Source organism: Macrobrachium rosenbergii, chromosome 2 (assembly GCF_040412425.1).
Source record: "Macrobrachium rosenbergii isolate ZJJX-2024 chromosome 2, ASM4041242v1, whole genome shotgun sequence".
NCBI classification, from domain to species: domain Eukaryota; kingdom Metazoa; phylum Arthropoda; class Malacostraca; order Decapoda; family Palaemonidae; genus Macrobrachium; species Macrobrachium rosenbergii.
In genome coordinates this window covers 36,953,013-36,963,012 of record NC_089742.1, presented here as the reverse complement: position 1 = coordinate 36,963,012, position 10,000 = coordinate 36,953,013, and the positions used below count along the sequence as shown (strand labels likewise).

Sequence of the window (10,000 nt, the reverse complement as noted above, 5' to 3'; positions counted from 1 at the left end):
GGTGAACAAAATGTTTTCGGAGGATAAACATACGAAAAATACGGAGCCATGTCGTGGAGCCAAACGATATGTGAGAGACGGAAAACACACACACATATATATATATATGTATACATATGTATGTGTCTGTGTGTAGACGTGTGATGTTATGTCTGCATACAGCCAGGATGCATACATACGAGTGTGTGTGCGTGTATGTATGTATGTGTATATATATATATGTGTGTGTATGTATGTGTATATATCTAGCTATAAAAAACATTAAATAAAACTAATTATTAGCAAATTAAAAAAAAAAAAAAAATGAACACCACTTCCGAATAAAGACATGTGCGATTAAATTCGAGAAGCGAACGAAGATTTTTCAAAAAACACCTCGTTACAACTCACCCTCTGCCCACCAGGAGTCTGAGAGCGTCCAGGTTGCCCTCGTAAGCCGCCCAGGACGTGGGCGTGAGGCCATCCTCGTCGGGGGCGTTGCAATCTCGGCGGGTGGCTTCCTTCAGCACATCCACGTATCCATCCTTCGCTGCTCTGGATGCGGTAACAGGGATGGATGAAAAATAACAGTGTTAATGACAAAATCATTACAATTAAAAATATGCTTTGTTTCTGATTTTTATTCTCTCTCTCTCTCTCTCTCTCTCTCTCTCTCTCTCTCAAAGGTCTTTTGCAAGTACTTTACCCTCCATTTTGCGTATTTGTAATGAACTGAATTTTTGTTCTAATTGAATCCGTGCACATTTCTAAGAGTTAAGTTAATTAGTGACCAAGTGAATGTCTTTTATTATTTAATAAAAATTTTATTGTCTACTTATTAACAAAAGGTAATCACCATCACACAAAACAGAATTATTCAAATGTTATTGTCTACTGATTCACAAAAGGTAATCACCATCACACAAAACAGAATTATTCAAATGTCATTGTCTACTGATTCACAAAAAGTAATCACCATCACACAAAGTCTACTAATTCTCAAAAGGTAATCACCATCACACACAAAACAGAATTATTCAAATGTCATTGTCTACTTATTCACAAAAGGTAATCACCATCACACACAAAACAGAATTATTCAAATGTCATTGTTTACTGATTCACAAAAGGTAATCACCATCACACACAAAACAGGATTATTCAAATGTCATTGTCTACTTATTCACAAAAGTAATCATCACACAAAACAGAATTATTCAAATGTCATTGTTTACTGATTCACAAAAGGTAATCACCATCACACACAAAACAGAATTATTCAAATGTCATTGTCTACTGATTCACAAAATGTAATCACCATCACACACAAAACGGAATTATTCAAATGTCATTGTCAGGTAATCACCATCACACACAAAACAGAATTATTTAAATGTCATTGTCTACTGATTCACAAAAGGTAATCACCATCACACAAAACAGAATTATTCAAATGTCATTGTCTACTGATTCTCAAAAGGTAATCACCATCACACACAAAACAGAATTATTCAAATGTCATTGTCTACTGATTCACAAAAGGTAATCACCATCACACACAAAACAGAATTATTCAAATGTCGTTGTCAGGTAATCACCATCACACACAAAACAAAATTATTCAAATGTCATTGTCTACTGATTCACAAAAGGTAATCACCATCACACAAAACAGAATTATTCAAATGCCATTGTCCACTTATTCTCAAAAGGTAATCACCATCACACAAAACAGAAGTATTCAAACGTCATTGTCAGGTAATCACCATCACACACAAAACAGAATTATTCAAATGTCATTGTCTACTGATTCACAAAAGGTAATCACCATCACACAAAGCAGAACTATTCAAATGTCATTGTCTACTGATTCACAAAAGGTAATCACCATCACACAAAGCAGAATTATTCAAATGTCATTGTCTACTTATTCACAAAAGGTAATCACCATCACACACAAAACTGAACTATTTAAACACCATTGTCTACTTATTCACAAAAGGTAATCACCATCACACAAAACAGAAACAATAGTAGATAACTTATTTACGAGCATGAGTAATTGTGAGCCTATTTATATACTTTCAATGATTTGCCGTTACTGGCTAGCTTTTGAGGAATTCCCTAACTGAACCTAATTAAAATCTGATATAGTTTGAAATTAACGCAAGAATTACACCAAACAAGTGAATTCTTGAAGAATTACCAGAGATATTTTTAAGAGCCTGCGATAGCCTGACAATTTTGATGACATTCATAAGTATATCGGATTATACCGTTGCTTCCAAAAGTGGAGAGAGAGAGAGAGAGAGAGAGAGAGAGAGAGAGGACAAGACTCCCCTGTGTATAGATAATTAACCCAACTTAGTGTGACGTCACAGTCATAGCTAGTACATCGACAATAAAGACGGAGCAGTTATTATTATTATTATTATTATTATTATTATTATTATTATTATATTCAGTGGACCTGTCAAGAGAGGGACGCGAGGAATGAAGGCAGTCCAAGGCTACAGCGATTAAGGAAAAAAATCTTATCGGGAGCTTTATCAGATAAGGCAACCACCGGGATATGACTATAATAAAACAATTTCCCCCATCGTGGGACGATCGAATGTTTATTGCATTACGCCCTCCAAATGTTTTCTGTTCTTAAGATAATTATTTTTATGAAAAATATAAAAAGATTATGTTTATGCAATTTAAATTTTAGTTTATACGCTTATACTTATTTCGGTTCTTTACTGTATATGTTTATGTTTATTAAAAACGTAAAAAGACTTTATGCAATTTGAATGTTAGTTTACACGCTTAGATTTATGCTTGTTTATTCTGGCATAGTTATATAACTCTCTTTGTTATACTTTTCTATTTTACTGTCAAATTTTGCCTTTTTGTTTTTTTAATATTTTCGCAGTATAATAATAATAATAATAATAATAATAATAATAATAATAATAATAATAATAATATATCCCTACGCCTTAATTATAAAAACTTAGTAACAAGTTTTCGAAGCAATAAAAAAGCACAATTTGTTATGTAAAATCAGCAGGAGGATTCAGATAATAATAATAATAATAATAATAATAACAATAATAATTAATAATACCCCAACGCGTCCATTATGAAAACTTAGTAACTGATTATCGAAGCAATAAAAATTACATTTTGTTACGTAAAATCAGTTGGTGGATTTACGTACTTGATAACACTAATGCCGCCCCTTTGTGCCGGAGGAAGACACACTTACACTGCTAAGCCTTAAACATGATCAGGAATAAACAAGTAATAAATGCACCGAAGTTTTTCCGGCGCAATCGAGTTTTCTTGAACCGCTAAGAAAAGCATAATCAAAGCCATCTGAAAATAGATCCATCTTTCGATGGTCTCGGTATATCGCTGTATGAGCGAGGCCCATAAAACTTTAGCCACGGCCCGATTGTGAGCAACCCTATATCGTTGCTGTAGCTAATGATTATGGCTAACTTAACCTTAAATAAAATAAATCTAATTATGCCAGAGGGCTCAATTTGGCATGTTTGATGATCGAAGGGTGATGATCAACATCCCAATTCTGTAGCTCTCAGCCTCAGAGGTTTTTAAGATCTGAGGGCGGACAGAAAAAGGAGGATCTTACAGGCAAGCCGGCAGTTTTCTTTTATAGAAAACTAAAACAGTAATGTCTAAAATACTGAAACTTGAAAGTGACAGGACGATGAGCCAATAGAGAATATATACCAAGAACATTAGATAGCTGATAGACTTAAAATCAGATTTGTAATTGTCAGATTATTAGTCCAATACAAGTAAAGGGTTGTTTCATATATATATATATATATATATATATATATATATATATATATATATATATATATATATATATATATATATATATATATATATATATATGTATATATGTATATATATATATATATATATATATATATATATATATATATATATATATATATATATATATATAAATCATATTAGATATTGAATGGACTACTAAAACTACGTTCTGCTTATGTTTATTCCTGAAAATGGCTACAAAAGTGGCTAAGAAAAATTACACAGTAGTTTTACGACAAAACTGACAAAAGAAATACCATACTCACACAGACATTAATTGTGTATGAAATGCAGATAATATATATATATATATACATATATATATATATATATACAGATATATAAGAATATATATAAATATATATATATATATATATATATATATATATATAGCAAACTTTTATTTACATTGGACTAATAATAAGACAGTTACGAAACTGGGTTACGTTACTGAGAAAACAAAGGGTCTGGCCTTATGATTATACAAAGGAACGGTCACTGAGTAAAAAGATAAAAAAAAAAAAAAAGCGGTTCGAGGTTACCCTTGCGAAGTTCCTGTGTCGTCTTCCTCCTCCTCCTCCTCCTCCTCCTCCTCCTCCTCCTCTTCCTCCTCTTCTTCCTTCTTTACCTCTTCTTACCAAACTTTCATAGGACTCGAAGGTCAACCAATTTGAAGATCATTCCCATATTCTCACCATCATCATCATCATCATCATCATCACCATCGGGTCTTCTCGTAGGCACTGGACCAATCATTAAAATCTACTTCACTATCATCATACTTCTGAGCGCCATCATTATCATCATCACCACTTCCAGTCATCATGATGATAACTATCGGCGGTCATTATCGTTTCTAATCTCTGCCGAGGTTGAGTGTAATCGCAGTTATGACTCAGGTTATTTTTAAGGGTTTTTTTAGGCACTGCTTTAATGTCGAGCTACCAGTACATATCAAAATGGTAATTCTGAATACCTACACACACACACACACACACACACACACACACACACACACACATATATATATATATATATATATATATATATATATATATATATATATATATATATATATATATAGAATGTTCATATATATAGAATGTATATATATAGATAAATGTATATATGTGTATATATATACGTATATATTATATATATATATTATATATATATATATATATATTTATATATAGATAGATAGATAGATAGATAGATAGATAGATAGATAGATAGATAGATATGAGAGAGAGAGAGAGAGAGAGAGAGAGAGAGAGAGAGAGAGAGATCGGTATCTATATTATATACCTGGTTATACAAAAACTCAAGACTTCCTTAGATAAAAAAAAAATAAGTTACAGTCGTATTCCCGTTGTCATAATTGGAACAAATACCACAAATAACTTCTAAGGTCACCTTTCATGAACAGACATGGCGATAATAACCGATAACGCAACTGGTTGTTTCGTGAAGTAGATTGTTTTAAAGATACTTCTATCAAGTCTTCAATAGAGATAGGTAAGCAATGACACACTTTCTCTCTCTTAGTCTTATCAGTCTTATCATTATTCACGGAATCGGTCAAATCAACAAGAATAAATCTAACCATTAATCAAAAGAATTCGAAACGACGAAAAGGAATCAGTCGCCACAAATGAATTACTATTATTATACATTTGTTTTCCAACTTTACTGTTAATCTGAGGCAATAAAATATGCTGATTTCAGTATCGGACAATGTATAGAACCGCCTATAAAAACGAATATCCAGTCATAGAGGAGGGGCTTTAGAGAACGACCTATAAAAGCAAACGATAAATCACTGGAGGAAGAAATTTGTCGTGATCGGTTACAGAAATAGGAAAATTTCAAAGCCAATCACAAAAAAATGGCATTTACAGTACGATTTATAATAGTATACAACAAAGATTGGAATACGCCAGAAAGCCTGTGAAAAACAATATAACAAATCACAAAAGGGGAAATTTATAATGCCATTTATGACAACCACTTTCTATTTCCAATATACAACCTTTTTTCTATTTCCAAAATCCTATTTACTTCTTTCCAAAACACGACCTATTTTCTCTTTCCAAAACACGACCTATTTTCTATTTCCAAAACGCGACCTATTTTCTATTTCCAAAACGCGACCTATTTTCTCTTTCCAAAACACGACCTGTTTTCTCTTTCCAAACCACGACCTATTTTCTATTTCCAAAACACGACCTATTTTCTATAAAAAAAAAAAAAAAAACCCAAAAAAACGACCCATTTTCTTATTTCCAAAAGACCCATTTTCATTTCTAAATGCGACCTATTTTCTCTTTCCAAAACACGACTTATATTCTATTTCCAAAACACGACCTATTTTCTTTCCAAACCACGACCTATTTTCTATTTACAAAACACGAACTACATTCTATTTCCAAAACACGACCTACATATTTTCTATTTCCAAAGTACGACCTATTTTCTGTTTTCCAAATACTTTCCTTTGGGATGTTGATGACGGTGATTGGTGAGGAAAGGCATGACCACCTGATAACAGACTCATTAAGGGCCGGAAGTGGTCAGGTAATCGTTCTCATTATCATATGCAGGTCAGGTACCTGTAATTAAAATTTTAAAGGCGTCCAATATTGCTCTCTCTCTCTCTCTCTCTTCTCTTCTATATATATATATATATATATATATATATATATATATATATATACTATATATATATACTATATATACACATGCATATATATACACATATATGTGTGTAGTATGTATGTGTATATATATATGTGTGTATTGTGTGAACCTAGTAATTAGAATTTTTTTACATTTTGCCCGAGTGTTCTGGAAAAAGAAACCAAATCGCCCATTACCATATTTAGTTACGATTTAACAATCAGATAATAAATAAATATGTAATATATATATATGGTTATATATGTATATATATAATATATATATATATATATATATATATATATATATATATATATATATATATATATATATATATATATATATATATAAATGCACACCTGTCGAAACCATTTATCAGCAATTCACTCTAAAGAAAAAAATAATAAAGAAAGCAATCGGCCTTCATCACAGAGCAAAATTAAAAGTCACCAGAAACAGATTCCAGAACAGGTGATCTCGCAACGCTCATTGTTTTTCTACAATCGTCAGGAGTCGCCAAGAATCACTTTCATTTTCCGCTTTCTTGACCGCCCAAGTCATTCCCAGCAGACCATTCCCGTCTTTTTTGTCGAAGTTTTTTTCCTAAGTGCCTTTTTCCCACACGTTCCTCAACTGAGCCTTAGACGATGGTCTTAGACCGTGGTCTGAGCAGTCCCGGACACTTGATGAGGGAAAGTCCGTCCGTAATGACACGGAGTGACTCTTGTGTCCAGCGACGTCTTCTTCTTCTTCTTCTTAATTTCAAGCGTGACTGAGCTGACTCAGGTTTCTTTCAGATCGCGATGTGGTCGAAGATAAAGACTGAATGTCGCTGAATGAAGATCAATTAAGATTTGAGTCGAATAATCTCCGTGCGATTTAGACTTGCTGAAAATTTGCATGGCTAAATTGTTGTTTTATAATAATTTTGTCTCCGTAGTGGGCTAGTGCCGTCAGTGCACCTCACGCGGTGCACTGTAAGCATTACTTACGGTTCTTTGCACGTCCCTTCGGCCCCTATAGCTGCAACCCCTTTCATTCATTTAACTGTATCGCCATTTATATTCTTTCTTCCATCTCGCTAGTCACCCTCTCCTAACACATGTTTCATAGTGCAACTGCGAAGTTTTCCTCCTGTTACACCTTTCAAACCTTTCTACTCTCATTTTCCCTTTCAGCGCTGAATGACCTCACAGGTCCCAGCGCTTGGCCTGTGGCCTAAATTCTATATTCCATTCCATTCCTATAATAATTTTGCAAGCTGTACATGAATGGAAACGGATTATTGCAAAGGTTAAATGTGACTTTTGTTGTTCCTGGAGATGAAGCTGCCCTTATCCCAGTACCCGCTCTTTCTCCTGAATTAGCTCGTAAATCATTTTAACAGGTAACCTATGGATTTTATGTAGCCCAGGCCCGAAGAAAATTAGAGATTGGAAGGGAAAAGCTAGAAGGGGGATTGATCCTAATGAGAGCCATAGACCTATGTCTGTTCAGTGATACTGTTAGACTCTAGCACCGGTCAATTCGGAAATCCTTTTGTCACAAATCTATGAAAACGTTTGAAAGTGAATTTAGATATATCCTTTTTGGTTGAGGAAACAGCAGCGAGAGAAAATTATTATTATTATTATTATTATTATTATTATTATTATTAAGAAACAAATGAAATAGCCGTGGACAGCTGTTACCTTTTGTTACTCTATAATCGACTCTTACAGAACAGGACAAACCTCACGATGCATGGCGTGGACACACAATTATGTATTCTTCTCTATAAAGGACAATGGTATTGTAAAAGTAAAATTCAAAAGATCTCATTATGTGTAGAGTCATTGACCTCGTTCATAATTGTGAAGCACTCTTTCTATTCGTACAGCGTTATTCACATGTAAGAAAACAGGAAAACAAGTAAAAACTGCGCCGAAGTGTCTTCGGCGCAATCGAGTTTTCTGTCCAGCCACTACAGCGTATAATTAAGGCCACCGAAAATAGATCTATCTTTCGGTGGTCTCGGTATAATGCTGTATGAGCAGCAGTCCTATATCGTTGCCAGAAGCACGATTATGGCTAACTTTAACCTTAAATAACATAAAAACTACTGATGCTAGAGGGCTGTAATTTGGTATGTTTGATGACTGGAGGGTGGATGATAAACATACAAATTTGCAGCCCTCTAGCCTCAGTAGTTTTTAAGATCTGAGGGCAGACAGAAAAAGTGCGGACAAAATAAGGTGCGGACGGACAGACAAAGCCCCGCCACAATAGTTTTCTTTTAGAGAAAACTAAAAACCCGATGCTTTGACCTGATCTTATATCTACTGACCTATGTAAATACGTGCATATTGTGCATTCAATTACACGTGTGGATAAAAAGTCATACCTACCTTAAATATCTCAACGCTGTTATCATCTACGTACATCCAATTCGTTCTACATTTAATTTCACCGTCACCTTTCAGGGATCAAAACGAAATGACCACTGACTGCATACCTTGCCTGTGATGAGAATGGCGCTTTTCCCTTATAAATAGTCCTCACAGATAGTTTTGTGTAGGATATGAAAAATGTCTAAGCAATGCAATGACTAGGTAAAAAAAAAAAACATGACTTTTGAAAACACGTAAGCAATCTCCTAATGTGAGTGATTGCAGCGTTTAAAAAAAAAAAAGCCATATTTATTACTCTCAGAAAACCTAGACTCATGATTAAAAACAGTATTTTTTTACCTTGAAATTATAGCTTTCTATAAGCTACTTAAATCGGTCGACTGTGGCTGAAATTTGTCAAAAAAAAAAAAAATTCCCGGAAAATTCAAGCAAAACTAAATATAAGAACAGATAGTTTTAAACATTAAAAATAATTGTCGTGTTTTTGCAGTTCGAATATCACGTTTAAACCACAAAGTTCTCTACCGCCGTTTAAAAGTAAGATTTACTGCTCTATTCGCCTTGCGCTGGGGAAAGAATCCCGTGGAAGGCTTTGCAGAGACTCTCAAAGTCTCCAGTAGATTATTATGGAATACCGTTATTTACGTCCTCTTCTTGTGCTGTGACGTCATTTGATAATTATTCGACTATTGAATGCCAGACAAGTTTGCGAACCCCTGTGTTCTCTCAGAAAAAAAGAAGTAACGTATGCGTCGAAGTTTCTTCGGAGCTTGAGTTGTCTGTACAGCCGTTACAGCATGCAGTCAAGGCCACCGAAAATAGATCTACCTTTTGGTGGTCTCGGTATAATGCTGTATGACCCGCGGCCCATGAAACTTTAACCACGACCCTGTGGTGGCCTGTCCTATATCGTTGCCAGGCGCACGAGTATGGCTAACTTTAACCATAAATAAAATAAAGACTACTGAGGCTAGAGGGCTGCAATTTTGTATGTTTGATGATTGGATGGTGGATGATCAATATACCAATTTGTAGCCCTCTAGCCTCAGTAGTTTTTAAGATCTGAGGGCGGACAGAAGAAAGTGCAGACGGACAGA

General features: G+C 34.2%; 1 protein-coding gene across 1 annotated transcript in view; it reads right to left on the bottom strand.

Moving 5' to 3' along the window:
• The window catches only part of Sans (SAM_USH1G_HARP domain-containing protein Sans), a 62,718-nt gene that overhangs the window by 37,233 nt on the left and 15,485 nt on the right, over window positions 1-10,000 (bottom strand). Inside the window, exon 2 of the mRNA XM_067114959.1 lies at window positions 391-534. Coding sequence (XP_066971060.1) covers window positions 391-534 — 144 coding nt within the window. The remainder of the gene's footprint in view (window positions 1-390; window positions 535-10,000) is intronic.